The sequence below is a fragment of the Dendrobium catenatum genome, unplaced genomic scaffold (assembly GCF_001605985.2).
Source record: "Dendrobium catenatum unplaced genomic scaffold, ASM160598v2 fragScaff_scaffold_1063, whole genome shotgun sequence".
NCBI classification, from domain to species: Eukaryota; Viridiplantae; Streptophyta; class Magnoliopsida; order Asparagales; family Orchidaceae; genus Dendrobium; species Dendrobium catenatum.
In genome coordinates this window covers 749916-776463 of record NW_021319525.1, presented here as the reverse complement: position 1 = coordinate 776463, position 26548 = coordinate 749916, and the positions used below count along the sequence as shown (strand labels likewise).

Below are 26548 nucleotides of genomic sequence, written 5' to 3'. Positions count from 1 at the left end.
TCAAATACCGAGTAATACCGAGCAATAACGAGTTGTACCGAGTTTTTCTAGAAAAACTCGGTACAACTCGATATTGCTCGGTATTACTCGGTATTGGTCTTCACAGAGCGGTATTTCTTGTTATTGCCAAGCAATACCGAGCAAATACCGAGTAATACCGAGCAATACCGAGTTGTGCCGAGTTTTTCTAGAAAAACTCGGCACAACTCGGTATTGCTCGGTATTACTCGGTATTGGTCTTCACAGAGCGGTATTTCTTGTTATTGCCAAGCAATACCTAGCAATACCGAGAAATACCGAGCAAATACCGAGTAATACCTCGCAATACGCGAACATAGCATTCCCGGGTTCCAGTTTCGGTCAAGTCGTCGGGCCGCGCGATAAAGAGTAAGAGCACGTGGCGACATGTTATTGACGGCGTAGCTCTACGTCCGATCAGAGGACGTAATAATTGTTCCAGTTTCTCAAGCTATCTCTTTATTAAGCTTTGTTGTTGATGCCTCTTCTAGTATGTCATAGGTTTTAGATTTAGGAGCATCTTCCCATATAACAGATAATTAATATTTACTTTTCTTCACTGCACAAGTCTTCTTTGCCTCATGTCGTCATTATCAATCATTCGAATCCTTTCTTTCTACAAAAGGCATTGTTCATCCTTGAAAATCCTTATTCAGATGCGTTATATGTTCTCCAATTTCGAATAAATTTATTATACATACAATATTACTAGAACACAAGTAATTTTGCAATCTTCTATTAGCCTTTCAGGATCTTAGATGGAAGAAGACAATTAAGTGATTGAATGTGGAAGCATCTACAACCTAAAAACAGATACTTCTTTTGCCTTTGCCTCCATTATTACTCTATCAGTGGCACAATAACTTGGGCCATCCTTCACCTGCTTGGCTTCAAGAATGTCATCTCTTTCATTCAAATTTGAATGTCAATGGCCTACATGTGAATTGGATAAACATCGAACAGTCTCACTCCTTCTGAGTTAGTTCGCTATGATATTTGGAGTCAAAGTCCTATTTTGATGCACTTAGGGTTCCAATATTTTGTTATATTTATTGATGATCATTCTCAAGTCACTTGGATATATTTATTAAAATGTCGATCAGAAGGCATTGATGTATTTCCTCCATTTTCTTAAGAAATTAAAGTTCATATTTTTCGTAATAGCAACTTTTGCACATTAAGAATGCTCCATAATATATGCAAATCCAATTGTATTATTTTTTTTAACAAAAATGGCATTGTTCATAAAACTACAAGTGCATATGCATGTAAGTAAAATGGAATTGTACAGCATAAAATAATCATCTCCTCAATGCAAACATTCATATTTCACATAAATGTCCCCAAACAATTTTGGGGAGATGCGTTCCTAATTGTAAGTTATTTTATAATTATGCACCTTCTACACTTCACAACAATGAATCAATCATCAACATTTGTTTCCCAAATCAACCTATTTTTCTCACTCAATGAATGCTTGGTTAACTTTTCTTTGTTTATGTATTTCACCTACATGATAAACTCTCTCTTTGTGTCACTCATATGTGGGCTTCGAACCCGGCCTCCGCTCGCTCTTCTTTTTATTCGGCGAGGGAGTTTTAACGGAATTAAGTTCCGGGGTAAATTTTGGAAGCATGAGTTGTAGATAAACCACACCCAGAAAGATTTCTCCCTCATTTTCGCGAGGACTTTATGATCTGAGTTCTGTTTCCTATAGGCCCGAAAGCCCCATAATTACTACCCTCCGGAATAACGAGAGAGAACTTTCGATTAACGGCTATGTCATCAATTGATACTAAGTAGAGATAGGTGTTGATATGGCTATTAGTAAGCAACATTGTTTAGGATTTGGAGATTAATTAAATAGCAATTTACCACCTTGCACTTAAGGCATGGTGGGGGAACTGGATGATGGACACCGATCAAGATTCCATGTTCCGCTCGTCGCGGGTCATCGTGGGTCCCTGGTCATTAGTCAGAAGGAGGTAGCACGCCCACATGACAGAAAGCATTCCTTGTCTGGCAGCCATGGCGTCTGCTTCGTCCAAGGGACCCCTGTAGATTCCTGGGGTGATATTCTGTCTAACGGGGACAATTTGAAACTCACTTAGCTGACAGAGGGCTTTATGGCCTTAATCAATCTATCTTATGTCTGAAGTCATATCTCAATGATTTGATGCCAATAAGGATCGTATCAGCGCTGGCCATAACCGGTATTTCGTGGTGTCATTTAGCGGCAAAACCACTCGGTTCAGAGGGCCCCGGGTCATAACCGTTTATCCTGCGGTGCCTTTTGGCGGCAAAACCGCCGGTTAGAGGACACGTACTACGTCCTTATTGGCAGGAGATTGTTTGAGAATGAATCCTAGTGATATTTTCGACTAGGCATTTAGCTCAATGTGAGCTGAAGTAGTTTTTAACTTGTTCACCCTAGCAAACTGTTACGGAGGGTGGATGAATTTTGCCTTAAATGTTTTGATGATTAGTTTCAAATTTAAATATCTTAGAGCCTGATGATTCGTTTGGATTTTTGTGGAATTTGGATTTTGTAGAAATTTTAGGACATTTTGAAATATCTGAGAGATTAACCCTTCTGGTTGAGATTCACATTCAACATGGCCATCATCGGGGCATTTGGAGACATTTTCATTTGTAGTTTGAACCTTGTCAACTCTGTCTGGATGTCGACAGAGGATCGGGTTTCGTAGGCTTTATGCCTTTGTGAGTGAATTCTATTTATTATAAGCCTTGAAGGCCTAATATGAATGTATTAAAATAAATACACCGGTCCCCACAACCGTATATTTATTTGATGGTCCGAACCCTGTCGACTTCTATTGATCTGTATAGAAGGATCGGATTCGGACTTGAATTCACTTGTTGACCCGCGCAGCATCCCTAGGCGTCACGTGTGTACCAATAACACGCTCGCCGGGGCCCATGCGGGTGTTTTAGAATTTCATTGATTTGAAGTACCCTTTTGTGTACCTATGTGTATACAAGCTACGGTGCACTTGTGCGGGGGTATTTTGAAATAATTGTAGTTGTGTAAGTAATTGTCATTATAATGCACACAACTTTTTTTCACTTGAGAGCTTGTACACGCCTTCTGTCCGCTAGTACGAGTATTGTGGATCTGGTGGCGATGAGTTGTATGTTGTAGACGTCTTCTGTCTGCTTGCATAAATGTTGCAGATCCGGTGGCGGCTTGTAGCAGCTTGTGGATTGAATTGTTTACTGCTTTGTACAGATAGACTGTCGTGCACTACTTGTTATTTTCTGTAGGGGCATTGTAGTGCACTAACGAATCTCTTGCTTTTGTCTCGTAGGAGCTTGCCCTTGTTGAAGGTCTTCTTTATTTTGCTTGTGGATAGCTTTCTTAGACACATCTTGAAGAACTAAATAACTGCTAAAGTTCTTCATGATCTACCTATAACTGAATCACACCTAATTCCTGATTGTTGTTGGCCACTTCATGCGGACAATCATACTTGGTGTTTTATTCATCATGAAGCCTTACTCATTCAAATGGTTTTGTAATGCTTTTGTATTTGATTTTCACTTGTTTGCACTGATAAATTAATCTTTCACTTGTATGTTAATATTCACTCGAATGCATCCAAATGTGTCACCCTGTTATATTCATTGCATGCAAAACCTTTCTGGTTTCAATTAACACGTTGGTTGCGGTATGAGTCTCTTGCAGTGTCATTAAACCCCTCTGCTTACAGGAGATTGATGTGTTTGATTGGTGGACCGTTGCATTTACTTGTGTGTCTTCTAGTATTAGTAAGGACTGCCACACATATCCACCAGATAGCCAACCTCAGTAGTAGGGGCTTCCCTATGACTTGTATAAACCTTTATACATTGACTTCCATTATTTGCATACATTTTGTAATACCATTTCGAGACTTTGCATATTTGTTTGAAATCAAATCTCCTCTTATTTTATTGCTTGCAAAGTTGAATATAGTTGCTTGTAGTTCGATGTTGATTGTAGGCAAAAAGTTGAATATGTCACGGTTCTTCTATCGATGTCTTTGGAGAGTTCATCGAATCCATTATACAATCATTGTATATTCTTTATGTTTCCTTCATGAATACATCGGGATGTTCATTACAACCACCACACCCCTTTCCAAAAGCATGATTGTCGTTGTATTTGCCACCATCTTCTTGTCACTTGCAAATGAGTTGAACGTGCAGGTTCTTTGTCTCCAAAGATGGTTCATAACATGTATAATAAGCTTCACATTCATCATTTATTTGATATTCATTCCTTATCTAGCATGAAGACTTTCATCACTTGTGGGAAACTTTAGATGTAGGCATATTGCCATATCGCTCACTTTGGTTGAATAATTTGAATCGCTTTAGTTTATTATTCCTTGTTCATGAGATAACTTTCATTTGAATGGTTGGACTCCTGTTGACTTAAGATTTGCATTTTTTTTTTTTGTATCTCCTTCGAGTATAATTGTTGTTGATGATAGGGATGTAGAAGTTTCTTTGCCCACCACGAATCTATGTTTTCATCTCAATGTTCTTTCAAATGCGTTTGAAAAATTAAAGTTATCACTTGATTTTGATGTTCATTAGAAAGATCTATGTCTTTAGATTGGTGTTGATTTGATTGAGTACTTGCTAAATTAAAGTCCCGTTCCATGTGATTCATTTTCAAGTTCAACTTTGTTGTCAAATTTGTTTTATTCATCCATGTGATTCATTTTCAAGTTCAACCAAGATGAAAGGAAATATGGAGGGATGAAGAGAGAAAAACCAAGATGAAAGGAAATATGGAGGGATGAAGAGATAAAAAGAAAAATGGGGAAGAGGAAGAAGAGGGAAGGAAGAAGAAGAAGAGGAAGAGAAGAATAATGGAGGAAGAAGAAGAAAAGAGAGGAAGAAGGAGAGATTTACCTTGCTTGGAGAGCTTGGCGTGAAGAAGAGCGTGAGATGAGAGGGGGAATCGTGGATTTGGCGGTTTGGAGAGTGAGGAGGGCTATGAGGTTAAGTGGGGATATATTAGGGATTTTTTATTTTAAAAAAAAAAAACTTTTTTTATTTAAAAGCTCTCTTTCTCTCTCTTTTTTCTAAAATTTTTTAATTAAATTGCACAATAAAAATAATTTTTTTTAATCTAGCATCGAGTTTTTTTTTTTTGCCACATCGCCGCTCGCATACGTCGTCGCATCGATTCGCGCGCCCAAAATTTAAATTTTCACCGACCGGCGACCCTCATCAATATGGGTGTCGATCTTAGATGTTTTCGTTGCTCCGGACGCATCGGCGCTGTCCGTTTCGCGAACGGAGGTCATTTCGGCAATTTTGAGTTTTTTTTGTCGACTCGCGTCGGGTGAGTTTTTGCGCGATTTCGAGCTCTTTCACTTTTGAAACCCACCTTGCGCTGTCAACTCGATCCCGACACTAGTATTAGGGTCAACATCATATAATCCTTAGGTACTCTCAAATTAAAAATTTATATAAATATTATGATCTCCTTATCAAACATTTATACACATCAACTATCATTACATATCTTGAGAATACCCATTTCTTTCTTCCCACGAACTCTAGATCATCACTATTTTTTCCACTTTCTCATGTCGTTTCGCTCTCCTGACCTTTCCTCTAAAAATCATGTCGTTTCGCTCTCCTGACCTTTCCTCTAAAAAATGTACAACTGAAAACCTCAACCAACTCCTATAAATATTATGATCTCCTTATCACATCAAACATTTGTCACATCAGCTACCATTACATATCTTGAGAATACCTCTTTCTTTCTTAGCACGGCCTCTAGATCATCACTATTTGTTCCACTTTCTCATGTTGTTTCGCTCCTTGCCTTTCCTATAAAAATGTACTCTTAAAAGCCTCAACCAACTCCTATAAATAATAAACTTACTATCATCACATCTACTTATATTAAAGACTTCTCTGATATATTTCCTTTAAAGTCACGCCTCCCAATTGTGTTATGATGAGGTGAATGATAAATTACTTATCATCCTATTAGTCTTCATAACCTATGACCATTATCTCCAGCCTATTGTTGTTTTGCATGTCTTTATTGGATGCCAATATTCTCAAGACATACCTAGTGCTATCACATTCAATGGAAACAGGTTATGAATGTTGAAATGGATACCCTTTATAATTAAAAACATGGGAATTAGTTGTCCCTCCCTTTCTGGTGAAGTCAATTGTTTGTCAATGAGTTTTCACCAAGAAGTTTTATCTTAGCAACTTCACTGATTGGTATACAGCTCAATTAGTTGCCAAAGATTTAGCTCGAACCAATGAGATAGATCATTTTGATAATTTCTTTTTGATAACCAGGCTCAACTCTATCAATATTTTAATCTTTATAGCTATAAATCAAGGTTAGCCCATGTTGCAAATGGATGTTAGTACACATTTATTTATGATGATCTGAATGAGGCAGAAAATATGGAGCAATATCCTGGAAACAATAGGCTAAATTGTGCTAGTAATTTGTGTAGATGAAATATTGCTTACTAGGAGTGATATAGAAGGCGTGTCTAAAGTAAAGCACTACTTACAAATTAATTTTGGAACCAAAGATCTATGGTGCCCTGAATGCCTTCTTGGAATTAAATTAGCTTACAACAAGAAATGGGTCTCTTTGTCTGAAAAAAATATATGATCTCTATTATGGTGCAAATCAGCTGACACTTCCATATATAACCAAATCATATAAGATGAGAATGTTATGATGAAAATCTCTGGATCAAACATTAGTTGGAAATTAATTTACCGGAGAACTATGTGGTCGAATAACTCTTTTTATTGTTGGGGTCATAAGTAAACATATGTAAAACTAAAACTAAAAGCATTGGGTTGTTGTTCTTCATACTATTAGATACATCAAGAAGGCTCCTTAAAAAAGGGTTGATGTAAAACAGGACTTGGCGCTTAAATATTACAGCATTCATTGATGCCAAACAACATTAGCTTTGTTGATGGAAAAAAAGTCATATCTTGTTTATTATATTTTGGTGGGCGGTAATCTGATCAACTAGAAGGCTAAAAATCAAGTTCATAGCTAGATTCAGTGCTAAAGTGGAATATAAAGCCATGGCTCGTCCTAGATGTGAATGATATGGGCCAAAAATATATTAGAAGAATTTGGTTTTCTAGTTAGTTATGGTTATGTATTGAGATAATAGTGCAGCCATATGCATTGCCAATAATCATGTATATTATAACAGATCTGAAGTTCTGAACATATTGATTGATAATATCCCCATCAATTTCACCATCATTTTGAACAATAGATCCAAGCTATCTAAAACATGTACTCTTATTAATGACTTGATCGCCCAAAGTCACAATCCCATCACTAGGTCTATTGCTACTAAAATTACACTCCATTATTAAAGCACTTGGGGTCCTCTCTCATTTTCTCACTCACATGACAAGCTGAAACTAACAAATAAATATGCTCTAACTTAACGGAGAGTATTAATGTATGATGTCTAGTCGAAATAATATTAGGATACCATTATACTGAGAGAGTATATAATTTAGTAAATTTCCATTTTTTCTTCGTTAATTATATTTTTTCTTTCATTTTTTTTATTCCTAATATAATCATCATATATGCCAATAAAAAAGTGTCATTGTTCAATGAATAATATCATCCAATACTTTCTCCATAACAAAAGTTCCAAAATCATCATCTTTGTACGTCTGAAGATTATAATATTAAGAGCTTATTTTGTAAGTCGATATTTAACAACTATAAGCCAATAGTGTTTCACAAGTATTCTGGTGGTTATGGCTTTTTCAGTGCGCCTGGGTGGTCAAATACAGAAAGAACACAGGAGAAAGTCCTTTTTAGTAACCTACTCCAAATGAGTAAAGGAATAGTCTTGCGGTTATTAGGAAAATTTTGATTTGCAGTTGAAGTTCTGAAAATCAGGGAGGTTCAAATGTGAGAACTCAACTTCAAAACTCTTAAAGCCACTCATGCAAATTAGCTATATATAGATGTTCCATCAACGGTGAAAATTTTTCAAAGTTTTCCAATGAAACAAAAGTATCAATGAGTTTAAAAGCAGTTACATAAAAAGAAGAACGTCTAACTCATGTCCAAGGTCTCTATTTCCTTCTCTTCATTCTAAATAAACTGGGCATATAATATAAAGGCAACATATGAATCATGATTTATTTCAAAAAATGAAAAAGCAACGGAAGATGGGATAATGAACATGCTCAGTGGTCAATATCCAACAATATACTATTATTATCATCAAAACACAGAGCATTAGCACCAAGATTAACAAGATCTATGACTGGTTACAGTGAAAATGACAGGTTTACCTGTATGAACTTCTGAGTTTGCAGCAGCTGTTGCATCAACAATAACAGAAACAGGTTGGTAGTTTGATGCGACAGCATCAAAGACAGTTTGACGTATGCAATTTGGTGTTTGAACTCCTGAACAAAACAAAAATTGACAATTTAATGCCTAGAATCAGTTACACATGCATATAATATGAAGTCCAACACAACATGGACGAAAATTTCATTCAATATTTTATTTTCCCAGAAAAAAAAAATACGAAAATCATATCCCAGCTACAGTTTTATTTCAGTCTACAAGTTCTACCATGCCTCTTGCAAACTTTTGTTCAAAATTTGTGAAGGTAATTATAACACTTCCTACAGAAATACGGGTAGGGTTCTACATTGTTAAAAATAGTTCTTTCACCGACATAAATGGCCTTTAGAGCAGATCATCTAGCATGGTGAAAAGACCAGTATATCCTCTCTCTATTAACCAGATACTTACCAACAACAACTAAGCTCTTGATTCCAGAGCTTTGAAGGAGAGAATTCAAGTGAGTGTCAAAGAATGCACTAAACCGTGTCTTCACTAATTTATATTCCCCTTCTAAAGGCACAAGCCCTTCCACTAATTCAGCGCCCTTCGAATCTTTCATGGTAGGTCCTTTGCCATTAACATATAGATGCCTCCGGAACAACTCAACATCTCTCCCGCAGGGGTCATGTTCCCTGACAACCTAAATTGAAGATCAATAAAATTAAGCAAGGAATTACCCAAACGTTATTCCAAACAATTCACTAACAAATTTATAAAATTAAGATATAAACCAAAAACAAGAGTTTGCTTATATTCAATATACTCATCAGTTGCATCAACTTTATCAAAGAAGTAACAAAATGAGGCAAAAGCATAGAACGCTGTTAATATATGCTCATGACAGAAACACTTTAGTCTTTAGCATTATTAGCTGCTATATTCATGAGCAACCTAGCAAAAGAAATTACTATAAATGTCATCTTATCATCTTATTGGTGTTAAAAGGATCATGCAACTTAAAATATAACAACCCTTGAACAAATAGACAAACAAGAAGTGATAAAAGTTACTAAATTAAACTACCTTACTAGGAAAAACCATGGCAAAAAGCACTTTTGGCTTTCAGTTTTAACTGTAGTCTTTGATCAACTCTTGGCAATCCCAGTTTCAGTTCTCTTTGAAGAAGTTCAATTCATCCAGCCCAATAGAAATTTCTAAATCCTTATGCCATTCCTTATCATAATACAAACAAAATTAATGTATTGCTTGCATTCCAAAGTTTGCTCTTGGAAAAACCTTGATGACTCAATTTGGAAAAGAATTGCGTAGAAATACTGAAGTAGTGCACAAACTCCTCGAGGTGACACTAGCACGCCATGTGGCACATGATATTAACCAAAGTTTTGAATTTAAATTCTAATCACTTATTCAACCTTATTTAAAGATATTAGTTACGTTATTTGACTTCTCATTTCATTTTAAAGCAGTTAGATCATACTCCCAAAATTCTCGAACTCTGACCATTTGACATACAGTCAAATCCACAGATTCAAGATACAAAACTGATGCATGCAAAATTTCAATTTTTTTTTAGTTTTTTTTTTAACTATTGCAATTTGAATGTTATATTTATTTTTTGTTTTTATTTTCTACCTTATAATGGAAGGCAACCTATGATCATAAGTAGGTTGTGCTCTTGGACATGTTTTACCTTGGGTGTGCTAGTTTCTTTGGTGCCTTGGCTTTGGGCTGATTTGGTTCTTGGGTTTGGGCTTGGTTGTCTCGGGTTAAGCTGCCCCTTTGGTGAGCTGCTGTGTTCTGCTTCTCAATTCAGCTCATTAAGAAGTTCAGCTGCCTTTTTAGCTCATATTTCCTGCTGTCCGGGTTCTTCCCCTCTCTGTTTGGCCTTTCAGTTTCTCCACCTGGCGCCTGTTCCCGTGGCTAGCTGTTTCTATTCCAGCGTGGTCCCTTCGGGTGCTTCTCTTGGCGTTGTCTGTTGACCTTTTGTCTCCCTTTTTCTGGTTGGTTCAGCAGGTGGTTGTTGGGGCTATTTGGCTTCCTCTTTTCTCCTATAAATATGGGTTGTTTTGAAGCATTTAGAGGTTGTTTGCTGGTGAGAAAAGAAATCTAAGAACTTGAGGGTTTCTTCTTGGGAAAGCTTGCGAGCTTCTTCCACTTCCCTTCTCCTCTCTTTGATTTGGTCTTGAGCTTCTTTCCTATTTCTTCTCTCCACAAGTTTTCACTCCACTTATATCTTTCTTCTCAAGCTCTTGAAGGTGTTGGTTGGCCGGTTTGGTAGCATTTGTCGGAGGAGTTTTGTGGTGGACATTGGCCCAAAGTTGCTATGGTGGACCCTTGGTTTGCAAGTCCTTAAGCACTTCTTTTATTTTAACTACTATTTCGTTGCATGTAATGTAACCACTAGTTGGTTGTTCTGAGGGTCGCTTGTTTTATTTTTATTTTACTTTCGTTTTGTCTAACGTTTGTTTGTTTCAAGTGGTCTTTGGTGTTTGCCTACTTTAAGTTAAATTGAGAAAAGTTCTACTAACCATTGTGTTCTCCTTTTGGTTTTTTCTATCTAGTTGTCTGCATCAAAAACTGATCCCAACAACCGCACCGCCTTCATCTGCACTATATAATCAAAACCATTAATATCGGCATGGCCCTCCATAGCCCTGAATTCAATTTCATAGCCTCTCGTCACACCACCGCCTTCGCCAACCTCGTCCAGATTCAATCAGGAATGTAACCTCTAGAATCATTGCTTTTTGTAGGGAAAACTCCATTTTTCAAACTAGCCATATTCAAAGTAATGAAATAATATGTTTTAACCTTAGTCGATCTCAACAATCCTTGCAAGACAAGATAAATCACTAGTAATGTCCATCAAAACTGGAGCTATCAAGAGCATGCCGTGATGCAGAATGGGAAGAAGAATAAAGATTAAAGGAAAGGAGAAGGAAAGCATAGAAGGAGAAGAGAAACAATGAGAAGAATAGGAAGAGGGACAAAAAGAAATGGGAGAGAGACCAATGAATCAATATTTAATTTTGTTAAATCTCAACCTTCCGTTGTGAAACCGATCCCACAACTATGAACAGTGATCTGTGGGAAGCCCGCCTGGATCACGTTGAATACCTTCCATAACTAGACAATTGGTTTATGAAGGAATTTATTTCAGCAATCATTCAGTAGTTATTTGTTTCCTCATTAGACCTTGTATATATCTATAAATAGGAAGTATTTTGTATAACAAAGAAAGCTTTTCCCTCTCAAGTTCCCAATTTTAACATGGTATAAGAGCCAACGACCTTCATTGCCGTGGAAGAAAGATCGCCGAAGGAGAAAAAAGAAGAAGACAGTAAATCGGAAGCCGCTTGCGGGAAGAGGACTTACCGGAGCCTAGCGAGAGACGAACCCAAAGCCTCGATGCAAGAAGGGGCGCTCGACTCTCAGCCACCCTAGCCGTATCTCTCGGTCGAGCTCAGGTAGAAGCCGCTCGTGAGAAGACGGTTGAAGACGGCGCTCGGACGCTCCTTCTCCAGTCTTCCTGTCTCGCTCGGATACACCGGACGGACGAAGTTGTGCCAAAGACGAACCTTGCGGACGGATCCCTTGAGGACGAATGGAGTGTAAAACCCGAAATCAACGTTAATAGGCCTCGCATGCATTTCGATGCGCTGCGACGAGATTTAAGTGAAAATTTAAAGTTAACGGATTTCGACGGAAATAATTTTATAAAATTCTACGCAAAATTTTAAACAATTTGGTATATAAAACTTATATATAAAGGGGCCTACCTGAGACTTGTAGGAAATTTGATCTACCTCTCCCACACTAGACCAGATATAGCATTTCCTATAAGCATGGTCAGTTAGTTTATGCAGAATCCAAAGCAGATTCACATGAAAGCGGTAGACAGGATATTGCACTACCTTAAAGGAAAACCAGGAAAAGGGATTCTCTATAAGAGAGATCGCGGAATAAACCTAGAAGTAGACAAAGATGCTGACTACGCAGGATCATCGGTTGAAAGAAGATCTACCTCTGGATACTGCACATTTCTTGGAGGTAACTTAGTTACATGGAGAAGCAAGAAACATAATGTGGTCGCAAGATCTAGTGCAGAAACATAATATCGAGCTATTGCCTTGAGAATATGTGAGTTACTATGGATCAAAATAATCTTAGAAGACTTAAAGGTCAAGTGGGATTAGTCCATGAGGCTATATTGTGATAATAAATCAGCATAGCCCACAATGCAGCCCAGCATGACAGGACCAAGCAAATAGAAGTGGACAAACATTTTATTAAAGAAAAACTAGACAATGGTCTAGTAAATGTCGATCATGTATCATCAAAAGATCGACCTGCAGACATCCTTACCAAAGGATTGGACAGTTCTTCCTTTCTCAGAATGATTGCCAAGCTGGGAATGACAGATCTATATTCTCCAGCTTGAGGGGGAGTGTTAAATCTCAGCCTTCCGTTGCGAAACCGATCCCACGACTATGAACAGTAATCTGTGGGAAGCCCGCCTGGATCACGTTGAATACCTTCCATAACTAGACAGTTGGTTGATGAAGGAATTTATTTCAACAATTACTCTGTAATTATTTGTTTCCTCATTAGACCTTGTATAGATCTATAAATAGGGAGTATTTTGTATAATAAAGAAAGTTTTTCCCTCTCAAGTTCCCGTTTTTAACAAATTGAATAATCAAGTTTATTTTCAACGCAAGGCCATTAACATTTTTATAAATTTAAAGCTTATAATACTTTCCTAAGATGCATAAATTATTAAGCATGAGAATAGTATGCCCTTATATATAGATATATATACATAAACATGTCAAAACTAAATGAATACATGCCTATAACAAACATGGAAAGACTTCAAAGAGTTGGAAGTTGTCCATGGTAGTGGAGGAGGTGAAACTAGTTCATGCATAACTTTATAATATCATGAGAAGATGCAAGTAGCTCAAGGCAAACCTCTGGAGGTTTTGGAGAATGAAGGTGAATAAGGTAAAACCTCCATCCTGGCAATAAAGTGTTCACAACTCATATTATAGTTGATGTTAGAACAAATTTAATGGCAAGCTTAGTAAGAATAACCAAAGAATTATGACAAGTGCAAGTAGTGGGAATTACCATTGTGTGAAATGAGGGATATTAGATTGGAATAGTTCGCATTGGTGAAAGATGATGCACAAAAAGATGAAATCAATTTTGACTTTGATGACATTAAAGTGGTTCTAGTAACGACAATCTTTGTATGTACTGCAGAGGCTCAATCTCAAGTGCAACAATCAATTTTGAAGATTATGGCAAAGTTCAGATCTCAATCAATTGGTCAACTTCAAGCTGATCATTATCATCATGCATCTTGATACACTAATTTAATTTTTGAACTTGTGTTTGTGGGAGTGTCTACTTAGGAATAGTGTTTCAGGGGTAGCAATCAAATATATAGGTTTTTAAAAGTTGGTGTTTTGATTAAAGTAAAAAAATGCAGAGTAGTAGTTAGATTAACCCTCTAGTTCAATTTTGATGTATTTGAAAATCGTTATATATACATTGTAAATTGTTTATCATTATTGCAGCAGTCACCCCCTCGCCGCGTTTCCACTGCCAATTGCCCTCGATCCGGCCGATAGTTGCAAGCCACCGACCATCATTATCATTGGGATTTACATTACATTCATTTTACTTCAATCCAAATAAAAAATAATAATTACTTGCATTTTATTTTGCACTAATTCAAATAACTCCAAAGCATTTCAAATACATTGCATTCCTTTTTCAGCAAATCAAATAGCCCTTAGCCTAAGCTTGGATTTTTTGCATGTTTGGTTTGAAGTAAAATGGGCGTCAAGTATTTCAAATATATAGGTTTTGAGAATTTGGTGTTTGGATTAAAGTGAGAGAAATGCAAAATTTTGAAGTACTTAGAATTAACCCACTAGTTCAATTGTGATGTATTTGAAAATCTTTAGATATGGACAAGTTTCAAATACGCTGTAAATTCTCTATCATCATCGCACTGGCCAACCCCCCCCCCCCATCTCTCTCCACATGTGCCCGCCACTGCCACCTACTGTCACAACTGCTCCCACTCCGATTGGCAACTGCAGAACATTAGCCACCACTATCATTGAGATTTACATTGCATTTATTTGACTTCAAGTCAAATAAAAAATAGTAAATACTTGCATTTATTTTGCACTACCCGAATAACTCTAAAGCATTTCAAATATATTGCATTTCTTTTTTAGCAAACCAAACCGTCCTTAGCCTAAGTTTGGATTTTTTGCATGTTTTATTGAAGATGTTGAGCAAATATGAATCATGTTAATGCAAAATCAAAATATTGCACAATGTTGTTTGGATGTGACTAATCAAAATATATATTGGCGTACTGAAATTGATCATCATAATATTCATTAGCATCATAATAAGAATAATTGTTATGAGTCTGATATAAATATCCAAGATGATGAGGCCTATTAGATGAACTTTGTTGATATGTATTTGCAATGGTGTGTCAATGGCAGAGCCAGAAATTTTATTCAGTGTGGGTTACATTAAAATAGTTTTGTTTCCCGTCTCATTTAAAAGGTTAGAATATATTAAAATAGTTTTATTTGTCATCTCATTACTGAAGGCAAGATGAGCTGTAAAATCAAAATTAATAATGTAAATAACATGGCCCTTAGAGCTTAGAAGATAAAAACATCTACCACGGCGGTCTTCGTTTAGGGGCGAGAGATAAGCAAAAGTCATAGGTCACAAGTCACGAGAGAGGAGCAAGGGGAAAAACTAATCATTGATGCTTTTCAAGTGTCTAGAAAAAGATGTTTATGACTTCTCTGGATTATTAAATAACTTTAAAAGGAAGAATTATAAAAATTAGGGCACGTTTCCTCGTTGGTGAACTTGTTGCTCTATTAAGCCACTAAAACAATCAGCTTCAAGCCTCTTTAGGCTTTCAATTTTAGCTTTAGTCAAATCCTTGAGAGGAGATCTCTCGTCCACAATGGAAAGTCATTCCTCCCTCTCTCTTTCAAAATTTTACCCCATTAGTCTTTCTCTCTCAACAGCTAAAGCATTGCATGGTCCGGGTAGAAGGTGGATTGAAGACTTGAAATGGAAAAAGCATGTATTTTTTTAGGGGGGGGGGCACGTGCCACCCTCCCTCTGCCTATGGGTGTGTGTGTGTATACATAGTAATGATATTCATCATAATCATACTACTAATATTGATATTGATGATAATAAATATCTTCATGTTGTCTAGTATGTTCATTAAAAGAATAGCAATCAAAAAATTCAAAACATTCAAGAGAGGAGTTTATTGATGAAATGGTTGCTCCATGAAGCAAGAAGTTGCAATTGCAATTACGGTGTGCTAATAACAAAATGAACAAGCCCAATCTTGTACACAGAGAGAAAAGTCGTGAACTATTAGGATGAAGTGCATATATTGGAAGGAAAGAAAGGAGGCGATAAGTCGTGTGTTGTCTGTAGATTGAAATATTGAAGAATCACAAAAGTGAACAGAGGCAATGGTTGCATTGGCTTGGTTAGGCCCAGTGGATTAGGTTCCAATCATGTGCAAGTTCCATACAAAGATGGGTAAGCTAGAGTGTTAGTAGAGACACCATGTATTTGGATACAATCATGTGCAAGTTCCAAATGAAGCGTGATGGGATAGAGACCGTGGGCACAAAGCAAAGGTTGTGTGGGACACATAGTTTAGTTGTTACATGCAAGCAGTGGGTGTTTTACATACAAGAATAGTGAAGTATTAGTGAGTAAAGAACCAGTGTCACATGTTTGCCCAATAGAGCTTAAGTGCAAGGGGAAAACATAAGGCATAAGCACCTGAATGATAAGGTGGCAATAGAGATTAGAGTGGGATGAAGATGGATCTAGACAATGGGAGACAACCACTAGTAGTTAAATGTAAGTAAGCATCATGGGTGACTAGGACCCACAAGTTGAGTAGTGCAAGGAATGAGAGAGGGTGGAACAAAGGTAATGGGGCAACAAGAGGTCACAAAGAGAGTTATTCCCAAAAGGAGCAAGCAAGGGCTGGTTGAGAGAAAAGACATGTGGCAGGAGAGACACAACAGGCCACTCGTCAATGGTTTTGACATGTGCAATAAAGCTTGTAGGGGTAGAATGTCTTATGGCTCCATCAAGGGATTCGACATTATAGAGACCGACGCAAGCACGGATGAGGATCATAGTTTGATGGAGAGGAATAGGAAATAGGGATGTGATCGATTCTCAAAAGGAAATAAGCTAAGGGCTCTATTCTTAGCAAAACACAAGTAGGGTGTTACATGAAGCAAAGCACTCCATGAACAGATCCAACTCAACTTGATTAATACAAGTTCATTTGCATTCAATTTAACAATTAAAAAGTTCAAATATTTTATAAGCTCAGATATTAAACAAACCAATCCTGAATATAACCTAATTTGTTTATTTCTGTTCACAAGCAATTTATTGTTGTTCAACAAGTAATATGTTATCGGTTTAATATTAGGCTTTATATCGGATATCATACTATTCACTTTTTTTATACAAAACTTTAATTACTTTTTAATATTAATATAATATTAAATTATTTAATAGGTTAGGTTACGTTTTATCTTTATTTTGTTCACATATCATTCGGCAATTCTATTGCTTTCAATCTCCACACTTCGGTCGCACAAGGTCACGAGTTATTTACGCGCATTGTTAGGATTCCATTAAACTTTTGGGCTTTCAAACGTTAACACATTTTTGCAGTCTCAGTCAACTAGTAATCAGCATGTCTATGAGCATAGTCTTAAAGTGCTCCAACTTAGCGCATGACACATCGCTTAGATGCCTATGTAAGAATCACAATGCGCCGGCATGAGAAACGAAGATGATCTCATCTTCTCCTTCTTAGATTCCCTCCAGTCAATACATTGCCATAGCCCTTAACGCATCTTGTCCAACATGCCATCGACCCATCATAGGTCGTCGCACGCTTTTCAAAGCATCACGACGAGACTTAAGTGAGATTTTCAATGTTAACGGAATTTAACGAAAATAATTTTAGAAAATTCCTTATAAAATTCTGATCGTTTTGGTATATTAAACTTGTATCAAATTTTGCCTAATTTAGGAGTTAAAAATATAAGAAGCCTAAAAATACTTATTATACCATTACTTATCCCTTAAGCCAAATCCACTTAAGTGAGGGCATATGGGATATTGTGCAAACCTAATTATCTCTAATAGGAGTAACCGGCCCTTTCCCCCTCTCATTTCTCTCGCACGTCACGAACCGAGCGGAACGATCGGCAAGGGGGCGAACGGCTAGGTCGGCGGGCTCCTCTCCGGCGACAATTTTTCGGCGAAGAAATTAGTCCAAATCGAAGAAGACGACGAAAGGAGACTTCAGGTATGAATATTTCGAAGCGAATCTTTCTAGATTTCGAGAAATTTGAGATCGAATTTTCTAAGATTTTTTTCAAATTTTCATTTTCTTCCAAAATTTCTTTTAGGGATTGTTAGGTTATGTTTAGAAAAGCATTTTAACGGTAGAAATGCTATTTTTGGAGGAGTTTTTGGATATTTAAAAAGTAGGATTTTTGACCTAAAACTTTAATTTCGTAAGACACATTTACAAAAATAATTCCTAAGGATTTAGGAAATGTTTTTAAAGAAGAATTTTAAGTTTTTAGCGAAAATTTCATTTTCTTAATTTTCCTAATCATTTTAATCCAAAAATTTTACTATAATTATATGTTTAGGATTAGGTTTGGAGCAATAAATTGACAAAATTGAAGATTTATAATTTTACAAAAATTTGGATTTAATTAAATCCGAAAATTAAGGTTTATTTAATAAAATATCCATTAAGTGTCGTAGGGTTTTGTTAAGGGGAAACGAAAGATTGAAACTTAGGAATTATATTTTTTATTTTATGACACGTCTCTTTTGTAAATTTCTTAAGTTGTGATCGTTGAAGTATAAGGTGAAAGAACTGTGTCGAAGCGACATACTGTGCTTAAGAGATGTAGGTGTTCATACCTCATTTAATTTTCTAAGTGCTTAATTCTTTTATGCTTAAAATGAATTTTTATGTATTTATTTTACTGTTAAATGTTTTATATTAGATGATTGGAAATATACCCTGCAATTTTCATGTTTTTATTTTATGCATATTTTTGAAAGCAATTAGAGCATATGAATAAATGAAGTATATGAAGGAAAATTGATCATAATTGAAAGATTTAAATGAAATAACAATTTCATGCTGCATGTTAATCCGGAAGTGTCAAAATAGTAATGGTAAAAGGGCTTACAAAAGTCAAATGATAATGGGGCTTGTAAAAGCCAAATGGTAAAGGAAATTGCCAAAATTTGACTACGTACATGATCAGTACGAAAAAGGATACTTTCGGGACGGGTGTATACATTTAGCATAAGCATTTTTGCATTTGTATTTCGTATAAAAAAAGGTGAAATGAAAAAATGAAAAGAATGAAATGTTAAAGAAAGGAAAAAAGAAAAGTAAGAATGGAAATTCAAATATTTTTTATTTGCAAATGATATGAAATGATTTCATTTATAAAATTTTTTGTTATATGCATCTTATGAAATTAACTGAGATATGAATTACCTGATGAGCGTCAGCTCATCCTACTTTTGGAAATATTTTTCAGGAGATAAGTGATGACAGCACGACGACCGTATACGTATCGTCGTAGGGGACCTCAAGAGGAAAGATTCTCTTTTATGATTTTCAGTTTGAGTCTTTGAGTTTGTTCTTGTATAGTTTGTGAGTGAGTTTGAGTTTGTACTTGTGTTTGATCAGTAATTTGGAGTTTATGTAATTGATGACTTAAAAGTTTTAACAGTTGTGTGAGAAGAATAGTTTCAAACAATTGAGTTTGATGTTTTTCTTAGTGACTCTTTCTTATATTATGCAGTTGGGGATATTTATATTTTGTTGAGAAAAGTTTTTATGAAATGGTAATGATTATCTTATGATATTTTTCTGTACGACTGTCTGCACCAGCCCAATTAACTTGGGCTAGTCAGGTCGGATCGTGACAAGAGTGGTATCAGAGCTAAGGTTTAGCAATGATGAATGAAAGAGCCAATAGGATGATTGATTGAGTCTTAAAATGTGTAGGAAGTGTAATTTTATGAATTATTTTGCCTTATGATTGATGTGTTTTATCTCAGGAATATAGATCCTGAGCAAAATGTCACTGATCGGATTGATATGGAGGAAGGGAGGGAGCTATCAGAAGTAACAGAACCTCAGAGGAATAATATTATGGAGTCATTCGCTTAAATGATGGAAGCGATGACTCAGATGATTAAGACTTCCCAAAATCAGAGCAGTGGCAGTGGAAGTGGAAGCCGGCCTATAGATAAGAACCTGAAACTATTTCAGGATATGAAACCTCCATTGTTCTCAAGTAGCAGACCTATAGAAGCTGAGGACTGCTTGATACGGATTGAAAAGATACTGGAGGACATATCTTGCCCAGAGGATAGGAGAGTTACACTAGTCGCTTATGCTTTTGATGGCGAGGCTGAGAGGTGGTAGATGAGTCAGTTAGAAGAAACCTTTGGAGGAAGAGCAAGCAGCCAAGCCACTTGGGTGAAGTTTGTAAATGTATTCAGAGGTTGGTATGTACCTATGACAGCCAAGAGACAGAAGCAGGATAAGTTCAACAGATTGATTCAGGGAGATCGATCTGTTTCTCAGTATGAGGCGGAGTTTACAATATTATCCAGGTATGCCCCTCACCTAATACCCAATAATGAGGAGAAGTGTCACCGCTTTCTGAATGGGTTCAAGAATGTCATAAGGCAGCCTCTTGTACCTTTTGGAATTGAGGATTATCCCACTTTGGTGGAAAGAGCCAGAAGGATCGAGATGGACATGCAAGCAACTCAGAAGATGAGGGATTTTCAGAAAAGGAAGATGGAGGGCAAGTTAAAGCCCTCTCATGTTGCCTAGTCTTCTCAGTCAACAGTTTCTACTTGGAAGAAAATGTCCAATTGGGATGTCCTTCAACTCTCTTTCTTCTTTCTTCTCCTCCTTAACATAGGCCAAGAAGCCTTCACAGAGTGTGACGCTCCAGTATCAAACAGGATTCTAACGGGTTTATTACACATAAAGATTGTCCCTAAACATGAAGAGTTACAAAATTTATTTATAAAATATGTCATTCATTATTTGTTCATTTCATTTTCATTTATTATTCATCCATATCATAAAAAGAAAATTATTCACTGCAATTAATTAAATTACGTACATGTAACCACATCAAGAGACCCCTTAACTTCTTGCTAGGACAATCCATAGACTCGTGACTGAATATTCTAATGAGTCTGACCTTGAGAAGGCACAGAAGTTCTAGACTCCACAGCTCTTGGTCTACCAGATGTCCTCTGAGTGTTGTTGCCTGACCTCACCTCTGAAGCAGATCTCTGTCCCAAAAGAGGACAAGACTTCGCCATGTGCCCAGGCTGATGGCACCAGTAACAAGTATTAGTGCCTGAAAGGCACTCTCCCTTATGCACACACCCACACTTACTGCACAAAGTAGCATTTGAAGCACTGCTATCAGAGTTGCTGGATCTGGGCTTCTTCCAAGTAGAAACCCCTGACTGAGAAGACTGGTCAACATTTGAGGGCTTTAACCTACCCTTCATCTTCTTTTTCTGAAAATCTCTCCTCTTTTGAGTTGCTTGCATGTCCATCTCGATCCTTCTAGCTCTTTCCACCAAAGTGAGACTTTAATTCCAAAAGGTATAAAAGGCTGCCTTATCACATCCTTCAACGCATTCAGAAAGCGGTGGCACTTCTCCTCAGCATTGGGTATCAGGTGAGGGGCATACCTGGATAACATTTTAAACTCCGTCTCATACTGAGAAACATATCGATCTCTCTAAATCAATCTGTTGAACTTATCCTGCATCTGTCTCATGGCTGTCATAGGTACATACCAGCCTCTGAATACATTTATAAATTCCACCCAAGTGACTTGGCTGCTTGCTCTTCCTCCAAAATTTCTTCTAACTGACTCTTCCACCACCTCTCAGCCTTGCCATCAAAAGCATAAGCAGCCAGTGTAACTCTCATATCCTCTGGGCAAGACATACCCTCCAGTATCTTCTCAATCTACATCAGCCAGTTCTCAACTTTTATAGATCCACCACTTGAGAACAGTAGAGGTTTCATATCCTGAAATAGATTCAGGTTCTTATTCATAGGTCGGCTTCCACTTTCACTGTCACTGCTCTGATTTTGGGAAGTCTTAATCATCTGAGTCATCGCTTCCATCATCTGAGCGAATGACTTCATATTATTGTTCCTCTGATGTTCTGCTACTTCTGGTAGCTCCCTCCATTCCTCCATATCAATGTCATCAGTGACATTCTGCTCAGGATCTATATTCCTGAGATAAAACACATCAATCATAAGGCAAAATAATTCATAAAATTACACTTCCTACACATTCTAAGACTCAATCAATCATCCTATTGGCTCTTTCATTCATCATTACTAAACCTTAGCTCTGATACCACTCATGTCACGACCCGACCCGACTATCCCGAATTAACGGGGCGAGAGCAGACAGTCGTACAAAAAAATATCATAAGATAATCATTACTATTTAATAAAAACTTTTCTCAACAAAATATAAATATCCTCAACTGCATAATATAAGAAAGAGCCACTAAGAAAAATATCAAACTCAATTGTTTGAAACTGTTCTTCTCACACAACTGCTAAAACTTTTAAGTCATCAATTACATAAACTCTAAATTACTGATCAAACATAAGTGCAAACTCAAACTCACTCACAAACTATATAAGAACAAACTCAAAGACTCAAACTGAAAATCATAAAAGAGAATCTTTCCTCCTGAGGTCCCCTACGACGATACGTATACGGTCGTCGTGCTGTCATCACTTATCTCCTGAAAAATATTTCCAAAAGTAAGATGAGCTGACGCTCATCAGGTAATTTATATCTCAGTTAATTTTATAAGATGCATATAACAAAAACATTTATAAATGAAATCATTTCATATCATTTGCAAATAAAAAATATTTGAATTTCCATTTTTACTTTTCTTTTTCCCTTCTTTAACATTTCATTCTTTTCATTCTTTCATTTCACATTTTTTTATACGAAATGCAAATGCAAAAATGTTTATGCTAAATGTATACACCCGTCCCGAAAGTACCCTTTTTCGTACTGATCATGTACGCAGTCAAATTTTGGCAATTTCCTTTATCATTTGGCTTTTACAAGCCTCATTACCATTTAGCTTTTGTAAGCCCCTTTATCATTACCATTTTGGCACTTCCGGATCAACATGCAGCATGAAATTGTTATTTCATTTAAATCTTTCAATTATTATTAATTTTCTTTCATATACTTCATTTATTCATATGCTCTAATTGTTTTCAAAAATATGCATAAAATAAAAATACGAAAATTGTATGGTATATTTTCAATCATCTAATATAAAACATTTAATAGTAAAATAAATACATAAAATTTCATTTTAAGCTTAAAAGAATTAAGCACTTAGAAAATTAAATGAGGTATGAACACCTACCTCTCTTAAGCCCAGTATGTCGCTTCGACACAGTTCTTTCACCTTACATTTCAAGTCTTCAAAGATCACAACATAAGAAATTTACAAAAGAGACGTGTCACAAAATAAAAAATCTAATTCCTAAGTTTCAATCTTTCATTTCCCCTTAACAAAATCCTACGACACTTAATAGATATTTAATTAAATAAACCTTAATTTTTGGATTTAATTAAATCCTAATTTTTGTATAATCATAAATCTTCAATTTTGTCAATTTATTGCTTCAAACGTAATCCTAAACATATAATTATAATTATAGTAAACTTTTATGATTAAAATAATTAGGAAAATTAAGAAAATGAAATTTTCGCTAAAAACTTAAAATTCTTCTTTAAAAACATTTCTTAAACCCTTAGAAATTATTTTTGTAAAGGTGTCATACGAAATTAAAGTTTTAGGTCAAAAACCCTACTTATTAAATCTCCAAAAACTCCTCCAAAAATAACATTTCTACCGTTACAATGCTTTTCTAAACATTACCTAACAATCCCTTAAAGAAATTTTGGAAGAAAATGAAAATTTGAAAAAACCTTAGAAAATTTGATCTCAAATTTCTCAAAATCTAAAAAGATTCGCTTCGAAATATTCATACCTGAAGACTCCTTTCGTCGTTCTCTTCAATTTGGACTAATTTCTTCGCCGTAAAATCGTCGCTGGATAAGAGCCCGCCGAACCTAGCCGTCCGCCCCATTGCCGTTCGTTCCGCTCGGTTTGTGACGTGCGAGAGAAATGAGAGGGGGAAAGGGCCGGTTACTCCTATTAGAGATAATTAGGTTTGCACAATTACTCATATGCCCTCACTTAAGTGGATTTGGCTTAAGGGATAAGTAAGGGTATAATATGTATTTTTAGGCTTCTCATATTTTTAACTCCTAAATTAGGCAAAATTAGATACAAGTTTAATATACCAAAATGATCAGAATTTCGCAAGAAATTTTCTAAAATTATTTTCGTTAAATTCCGTTAACATTGAAAATCTCACTTAAGTCCGCAGCGTGTGACGACCTATTAATGTAATTTTCGGGCTTTACAATAGCTTGTAACCCGCGTGTGTTTTTCAATCATAACACTTAGATTTCTCTCTCCTCCTCAATGCATTAACATCTTTTCAACATTTAGCTCTTTTTTAATTTTACTATTATCTTATTAAATTGATGCTTGTTTAATTAGTCTCAAATAGCTAGACACTAATTTCATAATTTTCATTTTGAACTTATTTATTAACTTTTCACTAGATTAACCTAGGAAAGTCAAGTCCAAGCCAAGTTCGATCATAGATAATTCTAAGCAAACCAAGCATAAACATATATGTTAAAGCTCGGCTCAAGCACATGTCAAATATGAACAATTTTTAGCTTTACGAAGTCAAATTCAATCCATGATATGCTTGGCTCAATTACAACCCTAAATGCACAATATCCTATTTAGGCACATTAGAAAAGTTAGGCTCAGTTAATCTTTGATCTCTTATACCAAATAATGAAGAATTTAAAGAAGAATCAACATTATAGAAAAAGATAGAAGATAGAGGAGAGAAACAATAAAGAATAAAAGGACAAGGCAATAGAAAGAGAGATGAGAGAACTAATACTCAATTAAATGGTAATCAAGTTTTCTTTCAATATAATAACATAACCTTATATATATATGTGTGTGTGTGTGAGAGAGAGAGAGAGAGAGATAGAAAGAGAAATATTTAAAGCATAACAAATTAAACGGACGCATGCTTATAAGTTAATATAGAAAGACTCGCTGTTGTAATAAAGTAAGACAGAAATAATATTTTCGTGACTTTACTTTCTTCCTCGTTCTTTTCTTTTCACCCTTTCTCTGTTCTTGCGCTTCTTCAATCATGAAACTTTGAATACAAGTTTGTGTGAACTAATATCAATAATGTGAAAGAATCCCTGACCTAGTGGTTAAAGAAAAAGGCTATTTGCTCACTATTCTAAATAAAATTATAATTATACAGCAAATAATCGTGAAAGGATTCATGCCTAATGTTTGAAGGAGAAGGTTTTTTCTCCAAGGATACAGTTTCAAACCCATACTTTGCATGTTACAGCTCACCATTCTAAAAAAAATAAAACTAGCACGAACAACAATGATAAAGTTCTTAAACTAGCAATTTTATGTGTAAATCAAATGAAAAAAAAAATCATATTCCAGTATCATTTTGATCCCCTCAGAAACCCCTCTTCAATGCTCTTAAAGAAGCTTAACTGAGAAACCTACTTAAATTCCAAAAACCATTGAGCCGTTCCCCACCAAACTACAAACAAAATTTGTAATATACATCTTTTAGATCCTCATTCTCGCTCTTGAGGTATCCTTGAGGATTCAATTTGAAAAAGAAACAGACAATGTAAACCAAAGGGTGAAATGGAGAAAGAAAAGGAAATTATGGCTCTACAGCGATTGACCCAAATAACATATATGCCACGGTCCCTCGCAACAGAGACAGCGCGGATGACTTCTGGGACGATGGCCTGGCCTCCGGCGACATGCATCGGACCCCCTGGTAAAATGAAATCGTTCTGGGAAGAAAGAAGAACACATTAAACAAACCTAATCAAAAGCGAAGGAGTAGAGAACAGTGCAAAATCATAAGGGTTGAGATAGCTAAAGGTTGTGAATTAGACCTGCATATCAATGACCAACATCGCCGTCTCTCTCCACTTTCCCGCCGCTGCTACCGCCATCGAGCCGTCGAGAACCTCGCTTGGTGTTAACGTGTTCGGAATAAAACCACGCAAAGCAACTCACAGCAGCGAAAAAAATATTTCGAAGCTGCGAAAAAAAAAAAATCACGCCCTTAAAAAAAACATTAAAATCGCTTGTCTTAAAGAAATACACTTAAAAATATTCAAATAATGTAATCCTCCAAATGAATAAAGGAAAAATTTTAAGAATAAGCATTATAAATTATATTAACTGTTTAAGTATGTTTAAAAAAACATATAAACAAAATCGCTTGTTTAACAGGCGACTTATGTTGACTAAGATTAGTTGAGTCAGGTAGTCCTTATGCGGAGTAGACAAAGAAATGATAAATATTAATAAGTCGCCCAAATAACAGGCGCCCAGTATAGCCCAAGTATTAAAAAAAATTAATGAGTAGTGTTTAAAAGTTTAAAAAAAAAATCTATAAGTGGTGCAAGAATAATATGTAAATCGAATTTTTTCTGACTATAAGATTTGATATTATATTTAACTATTCAAAGATATTAGATTTAACACTTATTAAATAATTATTTTTTAATTAGATTTTATAATAAAAAGGTTGGCACCACAAATGTATGTATTACTTATATATACTAAAAATAATGTAAAGATTAATTAGTATTGAATAGGTATGATTAGAGTTAATGAGTGTTTCATTATAAATATAAGAAAAAAATTTAAATTGACTCACTTGCATTTTACTAGTCAAGTAAAAAAGATTCATAAATAAAATGGTAATAATTTAAATGATTCATAACATAAGCA

At 35.8% G+C, this 26548-nt stretch overlaps 1 protein-coding gene across 4 annotated transcripts in view; it reads right to left on the bottom strand.

The window, feature by feature from the left end:
• LOC110095173 (probable inactive nicotinamidase At3g16190) overlaps positions 1 to 25862 on the bottom strand; it is a 33339-nt gene extending 7477 nt beyond the window's left edge. For 2 of the 4 annotated variants that reach the window (XM_020820596.2, XM_020820597.2), the window contains exons 1-4: positions 25702 to 25860; positions 25483 to 25596; positions 8843 to 9074; positions 8371 to 8487 (exon numbers count right to left, since the gene is read on the bottom strand). In XM_020820596.2, coding sequence (XP_020676255.1) covers positions 8371 to 8487; positions 8843 to 9074; positions 25483 to 25596; positions 25702 to 25761 — 523 coding nt within the window. In that variant the 5' untranslated portion in view covers positions 25762 to 25860. Of the gene's footprint in view, positions 1 to 6587; positions 6675 to 8370; positions 8488 to 8842; positions 9075 to 25482; positions 25597 to 25701 lie in introns of all 4 variants that reach the window. The other 2 variants (XR_002302941.2, XM_020820603.2) reach the window with 2 other exon arrangements.
• Positions 25863 to 26548: the final 686 nt, after the last annotated feature.